This window comes from Lepisosteus platostomus, chromosome 10 (assembly GCF_059453375.1).
Source record: "Lepisosteus platostomus isolate fLepPlt1 chromosome 10, fLepPlt1.hap1, whole genome shotgun sequence".
Lineage (NCBI taxonomy): Eukaryota > Metazoa > Chordata > Actinopteri > Semionotiformes > Lepisosteidae > Lepisosteus > Lepisosteus platostomus.
The window spans coordinates 24381387-24402303 of NC_142620.1; the positions used below are offsets into that span (position 1 = coordinate 24381387).

The 20917-nt window shown below is 35.0% G+C and overlaps 1 protein-coding gene across 13 annotated transcripts in view; it reads left to right on the plus strand.

The window, feature by feature from the left end:
- Window positions 1-20917, plus strand: part of LOC148653624 (alpha-(1,6)-fucosyltransferase) — a 409984-nt gene that overhangs the window by 239209 nt on the left and 149858 nt on the right. For all 13 annotated transcript variants that reach the window (XM_088648865.1, XM_088648870.1, XM_088648868.1 and 10 more), the window contains one exon: window positions 9015-9464. In XM_088648865.1, coding sequence (XP_088504991.1) covers window positions 9262-9464 — 203 coding nt within the window. In that variant the 5' untranslated portion in view covers window positions 9015-9261. The remainder of the gene's footprint in view (window positions 1-9014; window positions 9465-20917) is intronic.

The window sequence follows — 20917 nt, forward strand, 5'->3', positions numbered from 1 at the left end:
GTCAGGAGGGAATATTTTGAAGAAGCACCATTTTAGAATACACAGTAGTAAATATGCTTATATAAAGTAGTACAACAGTGTTAACTGCACTTGCAGTTCTAAAAGCTGTGATAATAAGAGTTTAGTTCATTTTGGCCCTAGTTGAAATAATGCTTACAAAAATAATGGACAGTTTGTATTGCTGTTTTCACTGTAGTTGCTCTGTTATGACATACTGGTAAAAATATTTATTGCAGTTGTACAGTGTTGCAGTAGTTGCAGTTTTGTTTGACAAATCACTAAATTATGCACATTTTATATTTATTTCACAACAGGACTGTAGTATTGAAATTTTGTAGTCAATGTAATTAAATTCCAGTTGTTTTACCTGAGAATGTGCAGCATGAAATGATCACACTTGTGGAAACAAAACACTACATTTGCATTAAATTAAAACATGAATTAATCAAGCCATTGCAGATTGTTATGTTTGCAAAATGAGGGACAACCTTTTTAATTTGGAAGTGCCTTATTATGTAGATAATTTCAGCAGTAAAGTATCCAGACATTTGGAAGCTAGTTAGAAATTAATTCTGCAAACCTACAGTCAGTTCTACTGGCAATTATAAACACTCAAAGTCCTAGTAATTAGCAGTTTTAGTGCATGAGTGTCATAGGCTAAAATGAGAGGGTAGAGAGGTTGTTTAAATAAAAACTCAGAGTGTTGCATAGCTTAAACTTTGAGTACAAACTGCTTTAATTGGGGAAAATTACAAGGCTACAACAGATGCCATAGTTACAGCACAGTCATATTCTGCAATATTCTAAAATCAAATCAGATAAAATATATTGTTAAATATGTGCAGCATGAGACTTTTCAGAAAAAAGAAGAATTCTTCTTATCTCAGGAGAGAAAAGAATATGGCAGACCAGTTACTAAGTTAATGTTTTAGTCTTATTAACAATGTTCAGTGAAAAACGCAATTAGCTTTTCTAATCTCTGCTCAATTTTTATAACTATGGCAATCCTACACCTGTAAAGTTGTGACCCAGTTTAAAATATCCACTATATATATTATTATACAGTGTATACATATATACCATAGCGTAACCACAGTAAAACCCAGGGAAATTCTGATACACTCAGGGAAAGTATATAAAGTCATGTACGAAACTGTGGCAAAGTAAAGAAAACAGTGTGCAATGCTTGGAAAACCATAGAAAAAAAAACATGCAGATGTACAGCGGTTAACTTTGATCATGGTATACAAGGGGCTTTTTAATATATACATCAAAAGGCTAGATGTTGAACGCATGATGTATCCTTGCAGTCAGGTCACACTGTAGGCAACTGCACAAAAATCACTTTCCCTATCTGTGTCATCACTAATGTCTTAGCACAGTAAAACAGAAAACTCTGCTCCATTTGTCTCCGTCAACAACAAAGATTTATGTATTCCTCCTCCTTTTCCCCCTAATATCACAAATCTGTTTCATATGGGTAGATTCTATGTGCCAGTACTGGTTAACTGGCAGTCCACAAAATTGTTTTTGCTGCAGGGAATTAGGATTTTTCTAAATATACTTGGCACCCAGGATGCCAACTTTACAGGATTGCCCTAGAGTCTCTCAGAATTAAAGATTAATCTTCTATCTTCTATTGCAGATTACCCACTGGGTTTTAAAAAAAAAACTACAAAAATGTGTTATTGATTTACTGATATTTTGATTTTAAGTGTTTTTTTTTAAGTTTTCTTTTTTTCTTGCCAGATTGATTGACAAATAAGAAGCCATGTTATACCTATGTAAACCTGATCATTCATCTTGTCCTTCATATTAAGTGGAGGAACATAAACTCTGAAGAGATTTCAACACAGTGTACTGTAGTTATTTTTATTTCAGTTGTTTGTTTCAGTGTTGTGGGAGTTTGGAACAAACAACCCAGTTGTTGAAGAAAACACCCTGGATTATTTCATGAAATGCTGGATGAGGTCTGATGAAGTGCTCAACTAGCTACGGCGCTCATCCTGTTGTCCATGTGGGTCCTAATGCCCCAGTATAGTTATGGGGACACTATACTGTAAACAGGCGCCATCCTTTAGATAAAACGTTAAACCGAGGACTCTCTGTGGTCATTAAAAATCCCAGGGCATTTCTCGAAAAGAATAGGGGTGTAACCCCGGTGTCCTGGCCAAATTTCCCATTGGCCCTTACCAATCATGGCCTCCTAATAATCCCCATCGATGAATTGGCTTCATTACTTTGCTCACCTCCCCACTGATAGCTGATGTGTGGTGAGCGTTCCGGCGCACTATGGCTGCCGTCGCATCATCCAGGTGGATGTTGCACATTGGTGGTGATGGAGGGGAGTCCCCATTACCTGTAAAGGACTTTGAGTGAAGTGTCCAGAAAAGCGCTATATAAGTATAAGCAATTATTATTATTATTATTATTATTATTATTATTATTATTATTATGAAATGGGTTATATGTGATGAATGGCTTCCACTCATTTAACCCTTTTTATGTTCTAATATGTTTGAACAAACAATTTAATATAAGTATAGTGCAAATATGTTCAAATAATTCTCAGTATTTTATCAAATATGTTAAATATGTACTTCCTTTAAGAAAGTCCTGAGATGAAGTCTGTGTAGATACTGTCCTGAAAGGGCTTAGTCCAAAAGGTTCAGATTGTGTTATATTTCCATGGGTGTGGCACAAGAGCCCATATACTAGGACTTGATAGTTTAGGAAGCTAAATAGTTCACCTGGGTTAAGCATACCATTTGTAGTATTGAATAATTGAACAGTATGCCTTCTCACATGGGTTTAATTTGTAAGGTTGCACATTTTCACATGGGTTGAATTAGTGGTTTGTGTATATAAGGGTACAGTATGTCAATGAAGTTACTGAAGTACTTTGCAGTGAAGTCCCTCTCTTGACAGTTAATGGTAATTATGAAAAATAAATAATGCTCTTTTATTATTAAAATTATAATTATTTTCAAAAATTGTCAAGGTTCCTTCTAGACATAAAATGTTCAGCTGTTACTTGTATAATCTAGTTTTGTCGATGTGTGCTTGTTCCACTGCTGAGTTTGAGAGTAATCTATTGGTTTAATGTTTTCAATACCTTTCAAGGTTTAAAATATGTATATCAAGTCCCATCATAATCTCCTCTGTTCAAGATTGAAAGAATTTGGTTCTTTTATCCTATCTGTGTATGACATTCCCTTTTAAACATAGAATTATTCTTGTTGCTGTTTTTTTAACTCTGTGTTGTGCAGCAATGTCCTTTTTATAGTGCACTGATCATAAAATCGTATATGATATTCTCAATAAGATTTTACAAGTGCATTTTGTAACTTTAACCTTACTTCTTTTGTGCAGGTACTGTAAATTCTATGCACTATGTGCTCTAACATTTTGTTGGTGTTTTTAAAAGCTACTCCAGCAATATAAACTCCTATGTCCCTTTAATAGGTTGCTTTCTCGCAGCTACAGATGCTGGAGCAGCACTGTCAGACCTGAGCGCTGACAGTCAATCTGGACAAGACCAGAGTTATGGTTTTCCAGAAAAAAAGCCAGACCTCCATTAGTCTTCCTGAAATCGTCGGATGAACGAATAAAAGCATCTTATTAAAAACACCTTTGCGTTTGTTTGGTAGCTATATTATGTATTTTTCATATGTAAGATATAATGATGTGTTCCCGCTTACACATCGCACGACTTTAAAAGCTAGAAAAACAGGTTTCGATTCACATTATCTGGTGAGCCATGTTTTGTCAAAAGACAGCACAAAAAAAAAACAGACATTGTGTGGTACAGAACGGAGCTCAGTCAATTCAAACAAGTTCAGCGCTGATTCAGTTTAAAAAAAACTGCAGCGGACATAAAAACTCCCTTGCTTTTAACAGAGCGTTTCATAATTGCCAACTACGAAATTTATTTAAACTGCGACACTTATCATTCAACCAGAGCTCGAAATATCACAAGGATCCTCTAGAGCACAGCAAAGACTGTATTAAAAGTATACTAGTGACAAACTAGTATACTTTAGATATTTTTTTCTGAACCGGGGAAAATCTGATCATGTTTCTCTATAACAATAATAAAAACATTATTTTACATATCACCTTTATGTGATATCACCTTAAGGACAGCACATACAAGGGTTAATTGCACAATGGAACGCGCAAAGAAATTTAATATAGTCTTCTTTAGGCAGGGGCAGGAGTGGATCGCAGAAGGCATAATCAGCAAATTAGGAAAACAAAGAACAGGACAGGTGAGACGTTTATCCAGAGAGCGAGTGATCAGAAAAAGGAACAGCTGTTACGCCCAGGTTTTAGCTCTCTCTCTGCTGAATGAATAAAAGCATTTTATTAAAAACGCGTCTGCGTTTGTCTGGGTATTTACTTTGTAATCTGTGGTTTACATCTACTGTATTGCTTTGAGATGCCACTTTTAAAGGTGATATGTAAAATAAAGTTTTTTATTATTGTTATAGAGAAACATGATCAGATTTTCCCTGGTTCAGAAAAAAGACGATTAAAATCTGTAATCTTTCCACTTGTATGTCATCGGAAAATACAAGAAGTTTCTGCTTTGTGTAAGGATGGTATCAAAAAATAAGTGGTGAGAAAGCTGTGCTCCTCAAAGCTCTGTACAGGATAAAAACAACAGCAATAGTGTTAAGCTGGGCAAACGATTTTTTTTATAGAAATACAAAATGAGATATAATGATGTGTTCCGGCTAAGACATTAACGAGTACAACCCCCCTCTATGCGGGAGTGCTGGCTGTGACGAATTAAACCGGTTTCACAGGTATTTTCAAAGTAGAAGGGGGAGAGATTTCCAGCGAAAGACACCTCCCCCCCTCAAAAACCCAGTAAGTACAGTACTTACTAGTTAAGAAAGCTAGGCTTCTCAATGAAATCGCTTTAACATGCTAATGCGTTGGTGTAACAGTCCGGGCGTGGCAAGCTTCTAATGTCAACTCGACTCGATTGGAAGACAATGAACATATTCTAGCCCTAAATGAATTAATAGCAAACATGGTTTACATAAAAGACATTTTTCCAAGAAAGTTTATAATAATACGATCTATAGTTGAAATCTGAGCCTAAATATAAAGAAAAAGCATTTTCAGAGAGCAATCACGCTATGTTTATGTAGAAAAAGCGACTAGGTTTATGAGCAATCTAATTACTTATTCGTTTAAAACGCTATATAAAATAAAGTTTATTATTAATCTGCTGGACAAAGCGGTGAACACTATTATGGATAAGACAAAGATAACGATCCTGATCAGTTTGGAAATCTGTGTACGCTGTAAGGTTTTTACTTCTTAAACTTTTAAAATACACGTTTCGAATAGAAATAAATCATCTTCCTGTTACAGTATGTACAGTATAGCAAACCAGCACGTCTTTTTTCTCAGAGGGGTTAGACGCTCGGTTAAAAGCAAAGGAGATTGTCTGTTATAGTGGACATAAAAACAAGAGTTTGCTGGCATTATATCCTAGAAGACACAGATCGGTGCCAGACCAGGAGAATGCCCGCAGCGTAATAGAAAATGCCTGATGAACTAGGGATTGGACAGTTTCCAAGTGCTTGTACAATCAATGGAAATGTTTAAATAAATGTGCAAAAGAAATAAAATAATCATTTATTTCTTTATCATATTGCCTATCTAATGTCCTCTCTTTGCTAGTTAGTGGCTGTGTTTTTGCGTTGGGTAGCAACGGGTGACTGTTCTCAGGCGGAAGATGTAAACAGCTTAATTTTCGTGTTTATATATAATCGTGTTTATAATAATTTTTTAAAATTAAAATTCATTCCATACAGCAATTGCATATTTGGGTACCGTTTCATAAAACTTTCATGCTTAAAATGTTTAGGGAGAAATGGAAGACTGATAATGGAATGGAATGGAATGAATGAGAAGTGTCGCTGTTTATATAATTTTCGTAGTTAGAAATTATGAAACGCTCTGTTAAAAGCAAGGGGGTTTTTATGTCCGTTGCAGTAAAAAAAAATGCCTGACAAAGTAGGGCTTGGACAGATTCCAAGTGCATTTTTGCAATTTACGTTGCATTGTCCATTGTGCTGCTGTAATACAGTTTAAAATAAGTCTAAACTGTATCAGCTTTATCTATGGGTTGCAATTTAGAAAAAGTCAAAAACCGCACTCAAAATGCAATTTAGAGCTTTCTGGCAAGAGGAGACGCCCAAATTAATAATGTAACATGCCACTGTTTGTGCATGAACAAAGTTATACTGCTATTTCCTTAGATACGCGATTAAAAAAATACATTTTTTGAATCCCCGGCGGAACATATTCCATAAGATTCAGTGCTTTTATATATCGCCATTAAAGGTGGCTTCTCAAAGCGCTTTACAGGATAAAAACAACAATAACAGCAACAACAACAATATCGTATTTCATTGCACTTTGAAAACCAAGTAATAACTTAACTATATGTGCAAACATTTTATGATATGTCGCTGTTGTGAATGTCTGTGGAGTGTATCTTATTTGCATGTCTATCCGTCAATTCAATTCAATTCAAGGTGCTTTATTAGCATGACAGATGGGTACAATCGGTGTTGGGTATTTACTTTGCTTTGAGATTCCACTTTTAAAGGTGATATATAAAATCAAGGCTTTAACTTGCTTTAACTCCGCAATGTATTTAAAAAATAAAAACGATTACAATCAAATCTTTCCACGTTTGATCCCAAGATCCCAAGAAAAATAAATCTAAACGGGGAGAAAGCTATGCTGAAAGTTTATTAAGATACTTAGAAGACAAAGATATCAATTTATGTTGCATTTGTCTGATTGTGAATCAAAAAACACATATATTTAAACCCGCGTTTGCGATTTAAATCAAAACGCGATTTAAATCAATATAAATGTTTATATTGTAACGCCTAGGTGACTATTCATTGTTATTAAAATGACTTAAATTCGATCATGTTGTGATATTTAGAAATATAAATTTGTTTGGTGCGAGTGAGGTTTTATTTAATCTCTGACCAAGGGAAACGTTTCATTTTTTCAAATAAATGTTTGGTAAAAAAAAAGTCATGGTTCCACAGTGGGATTCGATCACAGACCGTATGACATGGGAGTCAGGAACCTAACCCACAGCGCCACCGGCAAGGTCACATGCAGAGTGCTGAAAAAGCACTACGGAAACATTATCAACAGACAATGTACAGTGTGTATTATTCTTGTGTTGCGGTACATGAATATAATTATATCGTTATTAATTTCTTTAGATACGCGATTCCATATTATATTCCCTTTTAATCGAATTCTAAAAGTATGCTTGTTGACTCCGGTATCACGTTAGTTAAAGACTTCGATGCTTAAAATGTTTAGGGAGAAATGGAATACTGGTGTGTATGTTTTCTTTAAAGTACCGAGACCAGCCATATACTGTATGTTTAAGTTCCAAAATTAATATCGTTTATGGCCTTCACACGCGTTACAGTATGCTCCTATTCTTTTAATGCTCAGCTACTAAGATTTCCCTTCAGTGGTAAAATTCCATATGAATATTCAATACTACAACGGGCACAGTAAAGACGTTTACTCTAAATCTTTCTACGACAGACCAACGGACCACGAGTGCCCCTGTCGGTCAACCAATCACGTACCGCGGTACCGCGCGTCATCGTGCGTCACAATGCGCGACGCCTCCGGTACGTGTCTGTACCGCGCACTTTGAATGGCTGCATCTGTAATATACCCTCACCCTATTAGAACTTTTGTTCCTAAAAACTCTGATATCAAACTAAAAAGATAAAAAAAAATATATAAAAAGACTGACCTAATTGATTTAATTGAAATCCTGCCAATAATTGGGTCAAAAGTAAGAAGAGGTTGGTTATCGTCCGTTCAGTTGCAGGTCTCTAATCGCAATAAGTGTCCAATTAAGACAAGTTCTTGCTATTTCTAACCTTGCTGGATATCTAACCACTTTGCACTTGATTTCATTATGACGCATAACACAGCAGCATTCCACTCACAGAACTGTAGACCTTGTGATATGAGCTCACATAAAGAAGGAAGAACTTTCAGAAGAGCTCCATCCACCCAGAAAGACAAATGTTTCTTCCAGATTTCACTCTCAATGGCTGTGGCTGCTTACATTCCCACCTGCTCTGGTTTCTTCCGTCATAATATAAACAGAACATAGGGGACAGAGTAAATTTGTACCAAAATCAATCAAATCTGTTTTTTGAGACGAACAGCTGCCATTTGTTTGTATGATTCATGAAACAAACATTACTTAAATGACTACTAAATGAAATGTCACTACATTTTTGTTAGGTTTTTTGATAGTGTGAAATATATGTAAATGTACAATTGATAATATGATAGGTATTCTTGACTTTTACATAGCCCTCTTAGGATATGTGAAATTATAGATTGTTTTTATGTATAATTTGTTATCACATTGGGTAAGGGACTTTATTATGATTCATTCAATATTCCCATTGCATTAATTAATTAATCAGGAACTAATCAGGAGCACAACGAAACCCCTCTGCCAGAAAAGTAGTTAGGAATGTTTTGCCTTTGGTAAAAACACTTGTTCACATGTTCCACACTATCAATGGAAAGCTGAATGTATTCCCTTCACCCTGGAGATTCTAGCCCAAGGAGGCAGAGCTGTAGTTTCTGAAGGTGGGACAGAATTAAGAATTAAGTTTATCAAGTTCTTTGACTCACCAGTACCATCTTACATGTTCTACTAGTGAGCAGAAAGACTTATAGCTCATTTAATCTTTTTTTGTTCTTTTTTTGTACTTTTTGTTAAGCGCTGAGAGAATCTATCCGGGTGGGAGGAGAAAGACTGTTTCTCAGGCTTTCCATCATATGATGAGCAGTTTTTAGCTGACCATTTCTTCTCCATTGGAGCTCTATAATTTCTGTTAAATATCTGCCATTATCTCCAAGTAACATAGTTAATCTAATTAGCATTCTCTTTTTTTTTTTTATTTTGGTTTCAGGAGAGAGTGCTGAAAGTAATTGAATATCCTACTTGGAGTCCAAGGAGGGGACAGAGCGAGATCTCTGTAGACAATGCGGTGAAGTGGAAGGGAAGGAAAGACACGAGAGAACCTTTACCCCCCTCCCTCCCTTGATCCCTTGCCCCACCCCAGACCCCCCACTTCCGCCCCCTCTGCTGTTGAAGATGCACTGTATGGGATTGTGAGGCGGCAACACAAGTGCTGACAACACACCGGTGAAGCGAAGATGCGGCCATGGACAGGTTCGTGGCGCTGGATCATGCTTATCCTTTTGGCCTGGGGGACCCTGCTCTTCTATATTGGAGGCCACCTAGTCAGAGACAATGATCACCCCGACCGTTCCAGCAGAGAGCTGTCCAAAATCCTGGCCAAGCTAGAGCGCTTGAAACAACAGAACGAGGACCTCCGCAGAATGGCTGAGTCTTTAAGGTAAAAGTTAAGCTTTGCTTTTTCAGGGCCTAGTGGTTGTAAAGTCCCTTTATTAAACTTATATGTGAGCAATTGGGTACCTTTTAATGAGAAATAAGCCTTTTAAAGTATCCTCCCTGTGTAGAGATTAGCTTCTGAAATTGGAAATACGTGCTAGGCTAATGATTATCCTAAGAGTACAGATCAAGAAGGTCATTTGAAAGTTTTTGTGAGGTACAAACAATGAAGCAGAAGGTTTGGATTTAACCTGCTAGACATCAACTATCACAGCCTGGTTCTTTGTAAAGGGTAGTCAGGTGCAGTGCAGAAAACATTGGAAAATGACAGAAAAGTCTGAAGTCCTAAATTTTTGCCCTGGTAAATTTACTGAATTTCCATTATTAACTTTGTTAACTAAGAAAACAAGAGAATGCCATTCAGTAGGTCTTGTTGGTTTGGTGGTGATGGCAGTTCTATCTACTCATGAGATTGATGCAAAATATGGGAAAGTCACAAATATTGTTCTACATGTAGAGATGCCATCCCCCACCTAGAATGTGCTCCAAAACATAGAGGTAATACATTTGTAATAAACTTAGAGGTTATGTGTGTGTGGACTGGACATCTAAGCAAAGTTTCGGCATGGCGAATTTAGGGCTTCACTGCCCAAAGAAGATGGATAGGGAGATTTGCATTTGTGATATATTAGATTTTAGTGAAACAGTGTCATCTGTTTTACTTTTCTTAAAGTCTACTTAATATGGAATATTAATATGAAATTGTTTAATTAAAGGGAATTCTTGGTAACTGAAAATAGAAGTAACTGAAAAATAACATTATTGATATTGATGCATTAGTATAATATTTTTTATATATATATAGCTGGTAGTAGTAGCTAAAAATAAAAAAATAAGGTAGCCAACAGTATTCTACTTTCTTCATAACCATTTTCTGCATCAAATTCTTTAACTCGGTCACTTGCTGTAGTTAATTTTGGAATGATTCAATGTAACGTTTTAACTACATTTCCCATAACACTGGCAAGGTTTACATAAAAAAATAATAAACAACATATACCTGAAGAAGCAAGACAAGTTATGTAGGAAAACCACCAAAGGTGAAGAAGGAGCTTGTATTTCTGGGAGATGTAGTTTCCCAATATTTTTTTTTCCAAGTAGTTTTTAATCGGCTTTCTCACATGTCATTTTGGAATTATCTGTTCCTTCTTTGATCAATTAACTTCTTCATTACACATCCCTCCAAATATGAACATTTGTTTTTACACGTTTTAGAATTCAGTGATATTAGTCAATTTGAAATGAAATAATTTATTACAGTTGTCCACTGTTACTCTCATGTAATCTGTGTTACCCTCATGTCAGCAATCATACTTACCGTATAAATTTATTTGTCTAAAATAAATACTATTTTAATTACATCTATTTTGTTTGGTTTGCATTACACAAAAAAATAAATATTATATAATTTGCTAAAATGTATGACAATTTTCATTTTAAAAGTGAATTTTGTGTGAGAAAAAGATAATGATTTTTTCAATAGATTGATATATGTTTAATCTACAGTATATTCCTCTTAAAATAAAAACAAACTTAACATAAATAAAAATAACATGGGTCAAGGGAAAATCCGTGAGATTAGAGGAGAGAGCATTTCCCTCCCCCTGCTCCAAATGTTGCCTGCAGTTAAATTGCATAAGAGGTGTCTTTATCATGTAAATTGACCCATTGGTGTTTTTTTTTTTGTCAATGGACAACAGAGCTACCATACTTGGAAGGGGAATATAGTGAACAATGTGTTTATTCCTTTCCCTTACACATTTTATTATTGTTTTTATGTGAACAGTATAGAAATGCAGAACAGAAGTGTATGAAAATGTACCAGTTTCAGAAAATAATAAAGTCTATTCAGTTATTGTCTGTGTTCTGCCGTTCTGGGTTTTTCCCAGTTCCGTAAAGATTCACTTTAATCAGTTCCCTAAAAATTCAGTGAGCACAAGAGGTTCTGTTTAAAGTGCATAAACCTTACATTTGCCACAATTTATTTATAATATGTTGTTTTTAGTATATTTCTGAGTAATTTATGAAAGTTTTAATTCACTGTTTTTTATTGATATTGTTTTATTTTCAAAACATTTTCTGGTTTCAAAATATTTTCTGGTTCTGCAAGAAATTATAACATCAGTCATTTTAATTATCACGCTATAAAAATATAGCTTTTTATTTGGTTTGTGGCACTAGATAAAAAAAGAGGAAAAAAACATTTCACACTCTCCCACACATTCCGTCATCCAATCAGAGTGACACGTTGGTGGTTAAGTGGTAGAATTATTTTCTGGGTTCGATTCCTGGCCATTACACAGGCTGTACTTTCTTTAACAAATGGGGCTAATGAAGACTCTCTATAATAATAATATTACAAATAGTATGGATGATATATTTATATATTTTTTAATTTTCAAATTAATCAAAGTATGTTCAATATTAAATAATATAAATCTAAATTTAGTAATAACCTTGTATTAATAAATTGTATATTTATAATTATAAATAAATGGAATCACCTTTTGAATCAATATTGCAATTGGTTTGAATAATAGAATACAATGTAATAGAAATGCATTAATTTAACAATGTATCTGATTTGTAGTCATCTGTAATAAATCAAACATACAGGTTGTGAGAATAAAAGCATGTTTAGGTAGTAACAGTGAAAAGCAGGGCTCATAATGTTTTTTGCAAGGACAAACTTGCAAAAGTTCTCCACCATAGTACAAAATTGAGAACCTTGCTATAGGGTGAGTAAAGAAAACCTGCTTTAAAAGTTTTTAAAAACCCATCCATCTATTCAATTATTTTATTAGTGAAGAACTTTTTTCACCTGTTTAAATTAAAAAAAGGACTGTAGTACTGAAAAAAATTCCAATTCCAATATGGAGATATTGTATTCAAAATTTGTTTAGTTATCCAATAAAAATATTTTCAAATATTACTTAAGACTGTATTTGTGATATGGTAACATTGTTGTTTTGCAGATTTGCTGACTGGTAAGTCAACTTATATTGTCCCCCTAAAAAACATACAGTATTTATTTTTTCCTATTTCCTGGTACTTTCCATTTTTATGTGTAAGGATTGCATTAAAAATAGTACAATACCAGTCTTTTAATGCAGGAAGTTGCTCATTGTAATGTGGCTTGAAAGATAGGTTGAAACTTTAAACTTCTATGGAATTGCATATTTATTTAAAATATTTAGAATTAATTAAAATTTAATTAAAAAATATTGACACAACTAATATGTATTATGCTAGTTAAATATTTTGTAAGAAAATGCAATTGTTCCCTAATGTTCCTATTTAAGTCTAAAATGACTTGCGGTTACATTTGGATGTTGGAGACAGATTTAATGTTTCCTTTCACACAAACACACAAAAATACTGTAAAACCAAAAGATCCACCCCACGCCCACCACCTGAACATACTGAGAATGCTATCCAGAGTGAATTACTAATAATAATATAATGATCGGTTTCTATACATTAATGTTAGATTGAAGCCATTGGAGATTGGTAAGCAATTGTGATTTAGTTTCCCGCTACTTGATTCCTGTGTCACCAAATTAGAACATCAGGGAAACTGAATCTCTGTTATCTCATATCTCATATTTTTATTATATTTTATTGGATGTTTTCAGTTTTATGTAATAAAGTTAGAGGTTTTGTGTGTGTGGATTGAACATCTCTTTATTAAAACGCCTCCTAAAGATCCTTTATTTAAATAGTATCTGTTACCAAAATGCATTTTTAGTAAACTTAGCTTTTTGTTTAAGCATAATTACACACAAGCTAGAATACGGCATAACTGCTATGTACATGAGTTAATACTGCAACAATTATTATTCAATAGGTATTAATGCAAAATGTTTGCGTATGACCATATAAAGCTGAATACCACAAACTCAAAATAGGATCTGTATGGCTGCGTCTGTAATCTAGCAGCCTCAATAGTCCAAATTTCTGATGTTAATCCACATGGCTGACATGATGGCCATTATGTTGTCTAAATGCCTGGGTTTGACAGTTTCATTTTTTACTTCTGGGCTCAGTAACTGTTCACATTGGGTAGACAGACAAGCCTTTACTAATATTAAACTTAAAATAAAAAATAAAAAATAAAACTAAAATTAAACATGCCTTCACCAAAATCAAATTTCTCATTGTGATGTGCTAAAAAGATGCATTTTATGTGCCCTGAAGCTTTCTGTTGTTTAGCCTCACTGAATGTTTTGGTGTGTGTAGAAAAAGAGCAAAAGTGATTAAAACCAATTTTCCCATAAGAACTTTCCCCATACAGAAAGGATGTGTCAGAATCCATTAAAAAGTTTGTTTGCACACCATGACACATAATTAAGCAACACCCATTAAATTTTGATGTAATCGTTCCTAGGATCAGCCCCATAGACAGACTGTTCCTGCTAGAGCACTTTATCTCTGATGGTTGGGCTGGTTAGAGATGAATGAGATAGATAAGGCTGAAGACAGGAAGGAAAATAGGTGCCACCAGTGGCTTGAAAGAAAAGATCTTTATGTGCCTTTTCAACATCTTTGATAAAAGTGGTGCTCCATTTTTCTATTGCAGGTTAGAAAACCTGAAAAATTAGCTGTATGCATGCTTATATCTATTTTATTGTGCTACAATATGTCTTTAAAAATATCAGCCTGTTTCAAAAGCTAACCATGTGTACTAGTAATGCACCATGAACTTTGCCATTGTCTACATACTCACCCATTCTTAAATGTTTAGAGAACTTGAATTATTATACAATATTATGGTTATATAAAGTATTGTGTTAAGTTTTATGCTCAGGTGCAAGGTGGTGGGAAGGATCTGTAATAAAACCATGTAGTCTTTAAATTCACTGCATTAGAACTATTACCAGTTTCCTTCACTTCCTGACTGATACCAATAAGTTGTCTATTGCTGAACAGACTATTCCATTACCCAATCTAAACTCTTGTGTTATTATGTTTCCTATTGCATCAAAGGTACTGTATTAAAGAACCTGTATATTTTAGTGTGCTGTTGCTAAGACAATTAAAGAAGCATTCACACTTATGGGGGTCAGTAAAATTAGGCTGACTAAAAAAAACTGAATAAAAAAACATTTTCTGTTCAATATTGTTCCCCATGTGAATGTAGTAAACAACAAAGGCCTTTTGAGCATAACTTGAGCATTTGTCTTGACTCCAGAGCCTGGTACAAGCTGGCAGCATGCTTCAGTAAAAACGACCTAACAAAGCACAGACTGTCCATTCCCCATGGTCTGAATTAATCCAATAAATCCTGCAGGTTTCGTGACATTTTAGCCAACCACTCTACCTATGATTAAAAGAAACGCTCATATTTCTAAATATTGAAAATACCAAGTTGCAAGGTCAGCTTTGGAGGTGTTGTTTTACATTGCCTCTTTTTATGTTTGCTAGGATGACTGTTCATATACAAGCAGCCACAGCAACCAGTGGTGAATGGATAATGGATAGCATTTTCATTTTTTCTAACCATCTTCAGATCAAATTCCTTCATTAATCATTCATCTTGGATTTCTGATCCCTACTATTTCATCTTTAAAGATCCCATAGATTTGTTTGTAAACTTATAGGTGCTATAAGACAGATAACTATCTTCCAGATGCTAATTCTACCTGTTTTATATAAGCTGCTGTGTCAAGTCAAAGTTATTATCTCCAGACAACTTTTTCCTCCTTGTTAGGGCATGTCAGTGTGATATAGTTCACTTTCAATAGTGAACCAAAAATATATATGCATCTTACAGGAGCATCCCTATGGCTATGGTATTTTTTTAAGAGTAAAGACTCTTTAATAATTATGGGCGTGGATATTAATAAGCTAATGCATTATCACAATGCTTGGGAGTTGAAACTGTTTCTTTTAGATAGATACAGTACACTCTCTCACAAGGTTACATAAGTTTCTACTTAATTGTAAATTGTAAATTTAATTGCACCTAAATTTAATTGCACCTAAAAACACCCTATGGCTTCTATAATATAATTTTTGTAAAGTTTACATTACATTCTAAAGAACAAGTAGTGCGACATGTTCCTTCCATGGATGAACAGTGTGGAGTGAGCGTGATGAAGGTACCACCAGCATCCACAGCATCCATTGGGGCTCTGTTTTACACTTCAGTTTAGCTCCACTCCTGTGATCGTGTGGCAACTTCTGCATATCATCACTGAACATTGTAAGTAACCAATACTGCAATCATGTCATGGAAGCACTCAAGTGATTTTATTATTTCTGTTATTTAGTGTGTATTTTGTGTTTAATTACTGAACACTATTTACTTTTTCCATCTGCTTTTACCATGACGTGTTGTGGGGAGAAACAACTGTTGGTTGACTGCTGATCCGAAGGCTCTGTGAAGGGTAATGCCATGTGTTCTCAGTATCTCTTTGATGCCCTCAATCCAGGTTTTTCTTGGTTGGCCTCTTGCCTTGTATCCTGACATCCTACAGTTAAATGCTTTGTATGCCAGTTGGTTAGTGGCCATGCGAGCAAGATAACTAAGCCACCTGATCTGCTGTTGCTGTTTACCTAGTGGTGGACTGGCGTAGCTCCCATCATTTCTCTAGTTCTTTTATTTTTGATCTTGTTGAAAGCTCATTTCAGGCATTACAATTCATAGGTCGTGAGTTTACGTTCTAAGCTCTTTGTCAGGGTTTATATTTGGCACTGGAATGTCAGAGTGGGAATGAAGATAGAATTTGTTTAATTCGTTTTCCCTTTTATCCCTAGGAGAAAGCATTGGTGTTTCAGAAGAGGTGCAATGTACTGATACTTGACATTATTCACTTTCTGTATTCTTGTCTGTTAAGTCTTCTATCTAATGTGAAGATGCTCCCGATACTTGATACTTGTTGAAGCCGAGTGCCATTAATATTGATATTAAGGCTGCTGGCTATTCTGCTCACCTTCAGCATTTCGGTCTTGTTTATACTGATCTTCATATTGTACTCTTCACAAATATTATTCAGTCTATTCATATTTGTTTACCAGGTTTTGGTCATCAGCAAACAGCATCTCAATCAAGGCTTCTAGTTCTGGGTTTGCCCCTTTGGTAATTTGGTCCAAGTACACAAAAGGAAAAGGAGAAGTGACAACACACATCCTTGACTTACTCTAGATTTGACTTCAAACCAGTATATGAGTCCATTTAGGACTCCAGTTGTTAATGTTGACAGCTCTGATATTATCCAGGAGCTGTCTTTACACATTTCCATTTTCCAATACCCTCCAGAACTTCTCTGTTTACCCTGTTGAAAACTTTTTATTAAACAATTAATACCAAGTTCTGTTATAGGCTATGGCCTTCTCACTCAGTTGGCACCTGTGCATACTTCTTTTCCTAAAACTCATCTGTGCATCACTCAGTAAAGGTTCCACTTTGTACCTACTACGCTGCTCCAATATTTTTGCATACATTTTCCAGTGTGGCTTATTAATTATATTCCTCTGTACATGGTTACAGTCTATCTTATATTCCTTCTTTTTCCAAATCAGTACGACCACTTCACGCTGCCAGGTTTATGGATCCTTTCTTTCCTTCCTTGCCTGTTGGAATATTTTAGTCAGCCACGTGATTCTGATTTCTTCTGTTGTAATTCTGTCCACTTTGGCTGCTCTGTTTATTGGTCTGGTCATAACTGCCTATCTAACTTCAGATGTAAATATCAGAGGCTCTTCTAGTCCTGGATATCTAGATTGAAAAATATACTAATTGTTTCTTTTGCTGGATGGATTTAGGACCCACTAAATTACTCCTGCCATGTTCTCTTGATGCTGTTTTCATCAATGAGGGGATTTCTGTCCTTACAATTTATCACTGTTGTTGGATTATGTGGTTTGTCTCTTAATCATATGGCTTTCATGCTCTTGTAAAACTCTCTGGTTGAGTGTTTCCACAGCTCTTCACCATATATTTTCATATATCACCATATATCTCCTATGATAATTCTTTGACAGTTTGAACCGTTCTCTTACTATGTTGTCTTGATAGTCTATATTTAACACAAACTTCCTCCAATTTTGTTTTCACCCATTCTTCATAAAACGTCTTTTTTTTCTCTGAGCCACTTTCTCTATGTTGTTCTACTGTACCATGCCGTCTGATGTTTCTGCCTTGTCCTAATTTCTTTATTCCACATATCCTTCTGAGTGTTCCTTTCAGAGTGTTCTTAAAAACAGTCAATATTGTTCTTAATTCTTCTGCTGTCATTTATTAATGTCATATATCATTTATAAGATAAGATCATTTTTATTGGCCATGTGCAATTTCTTTTATTAGGAATTTGTCTTTTTCATATACCCCAATTTCCTCTACATGAGACACACAGACAGGGAGAGAGGCTTGGGGTCAGAACGCAGGGTCAGCCATTTATATCGCGCCCCTAGAACATTTGGGGTTAAGGCCCTTTCTCAGGGGCCCAACAGAGTAGAATTCCTCTGCCAGCCGCAGGATATGAACCGGCAACTTTCCAGCCACAGGTGCAGATCTTTAGCCACAGAGCCACTGCACCACCCAAATCACCCACCGCCCACCACCCAACACCACTCACACACCACCCACCCATCGCACCGCCCATCGAAATAAATTGGATAAATTGTATTTTATGCAATTTCTGTAACATCTCTCTCCACTTCTTGCATTATTTCTTCATTTTTAAAATTTCTCATATTGATTTGGCTAGCTGTCACTTTTCTGAACCTCTGTGGTCTATATCTGTACATTCTTGTGCTCATCATGACTGGGTCGTGATTGGAATAGATGGGCTACAATATTACAGCACAACTGTGGAAAAATGACTCTACAGTGTAAGTTATCATCATATGACATAAGAACTTATAGTAACAATTGTCAAATAATTTATTATTCCAATATTGGATGACCATTTATTTAAAATGCAAAACACAGTAAGAAGAAAAAGCAAAAGATTGGGGGAAACAATATATCTGCATCAGGGACGCCCTGCTGCATACTTACCTTTTCTTAGTGGTTTCATGAGTACTGTTCTTTCAAGGAGATAATTGAGTGTACTTCAGTGAACTGTGTCAAATTGAAAGCTTTTCCGCTTATAAAGGCAACTGAAAAATGTACAGTACTGGGCATTTTTTTTAAAATAGGAACTTATCCTTAAACTTATTAGATTTTAGCCTGTCATAGCAATTACTTATATAAAATTAATGTAGACATTAGCTAACTTCAAAGACCAAACATTTTTGTAAAAAAATGATAAACGTGTTTTGTTAGGTTTTCATACACATTGCTTACCTTTACAGGCAAAAAGTACACTGCCTCACTTTTTTTTTCTGTCTGGATTGCCCTGTCATCCTGTTGTGTGTATCATTCACTGCTTTACTTGGCTTCCCAACTTGCTGCAACATCATTAAGATTGACAACTGAAGACGGCTCCATAGCCAAAATGTTGTGTTTCTTTTCTTCTCTTTTCAGTATGAAATAATCTTATACTTGATCCTTTGCAGCCTTCGCATGCTGATATACAGTAGCTACTTACTTGATCTACCTAATCATTAAGATCAGTTTGTCCCTCTTTTTACCAAGTTTGCACTTATCTGGAACATCCACTAATCCCTGTAAAAATACATTTTTTATCATTTTTCATGGCCTGCTGTCTTGCTCTTCTTTGTGAAGAATTTATTAAAGCTTCCACTGTGACCACAAGGATAAATCTGAAAGACATCCATAATATTATAAGAATTGTGTTTGGATAATTTTAAGTACCTTATTGTGATGGCAAAGGTAAGGTCACACTAAGGTATATATATTTTTTGAGATAAGACACAGCATGTGTACTGGTCAGTTCAGGTTTCTGACCTCTAATGATGTGTGGTCGGTGCCCTAATCCAAACTGTGTTAGCCCTCATTCTTAGACTGATTGACTGAAGTCATCTATAGCTATTTCAGATTCAAAGGCATTCTTCTTTACTAACGTAGTGAAATGACGTATTGGCCTAAACATTAACAGCAGTAAAAAAGCTGTCCTCCTATTAAAAAAAAAAGAGCTGGGCACTTACTGTACATGAACAGGATCAGAAATATAATTGAAAGGACAGACATATTTTGTGTTTATTTTTTTTGCATTAGTCCACTAGAAACCCTAATGTATCATTTCCACCTCTCTGATAGACACTGGGTAAAAAAGTTTTTTTTTAATGGTTTAATTCTATATAAAATTAGATTAAAACATATCCTCAGTGATGCCCACTAATGTCAGTAAAAGCCATTAAGCCTTGACATTACACGGTGGCACTCAAACCAGTTTGGCTACTGAAGATGGATAGTGTTTTTTCTTTTCCTTGTTCTGAAAAATGCAGTTAACAATACAGCTGTTGTATGGAAAAAAATACTTTTCACTTCACAATATTGTTATGAGAAAGTAATCATAAAATCGTATAGTTATCTTGTTTTAAATTATGATAATGTTCTTGACATTTATAATAACACTACTAGTAGAAGGACATCTCAACACACAACACAACAATAGAAACCTTATTTGAAACAATATTCTCAATACAATAATTTTCCATTCCATTTTTTAAATATGTGACAGCTATGGCAAAGTAAAATAAAAGGCAGTACCAAATAAAAGGCAATGTTTACAGTATATTGTAAAATGTTCTGCTTGAATTATATCATATAAACCAGAGCTTAGTTTGGTCTTAGTTTGGTCACCATGTTCAGTATTTCTTATGGCTTAACATCCTAACTTTACTCACAATGAATACTTGCAAACGCATTCACAATAAAAATAACGTAGCTATATATGTGTGTGAAATGCATACAGATGCAGCCATTCAAAATGCGCGGGCGATACCGCATTATTTTGCGGTGCGCTTTACGCAGTCTACCGCGAGTTACCGTCAATTCTCCTATAATACTGCAAGCAAAATAATAGTATCCGGAATTTCCGCAAGGTGGAGCTAATAAAGCTCAACCTCTCATGTTTGAGCTGTCACCATCAAAGTCTTTAACGAAGATATTACTAATAGTATTAATAATGAGTGACCTTGGACAAGCTGTAAACTCAAAGTATTGCCCTGGTCCACATTCTTTTTTTCATTGACCGTCTTTGTAAAAGTAACACCACAGCATTTCGCAATCACGCATTTGTTTTCAGTCATGCAAAGTACAGTAATTTTTGAGAATCGATTCACCATGCCTTTCACATGCTCATAAAAGAGATTGATTTAGGAACATAAACATATTACCGTATGCAAACTGTACTGTATACAGTATGTATATGTATATTTAATTTCTTAACTGTGCCCGTTTAAGTATTGAATATTTATATGGCATTTTACCACTGAAGGGAAATCTTAGTATCTGAGCATAAAAAGAATAGGAGCATACTGTAA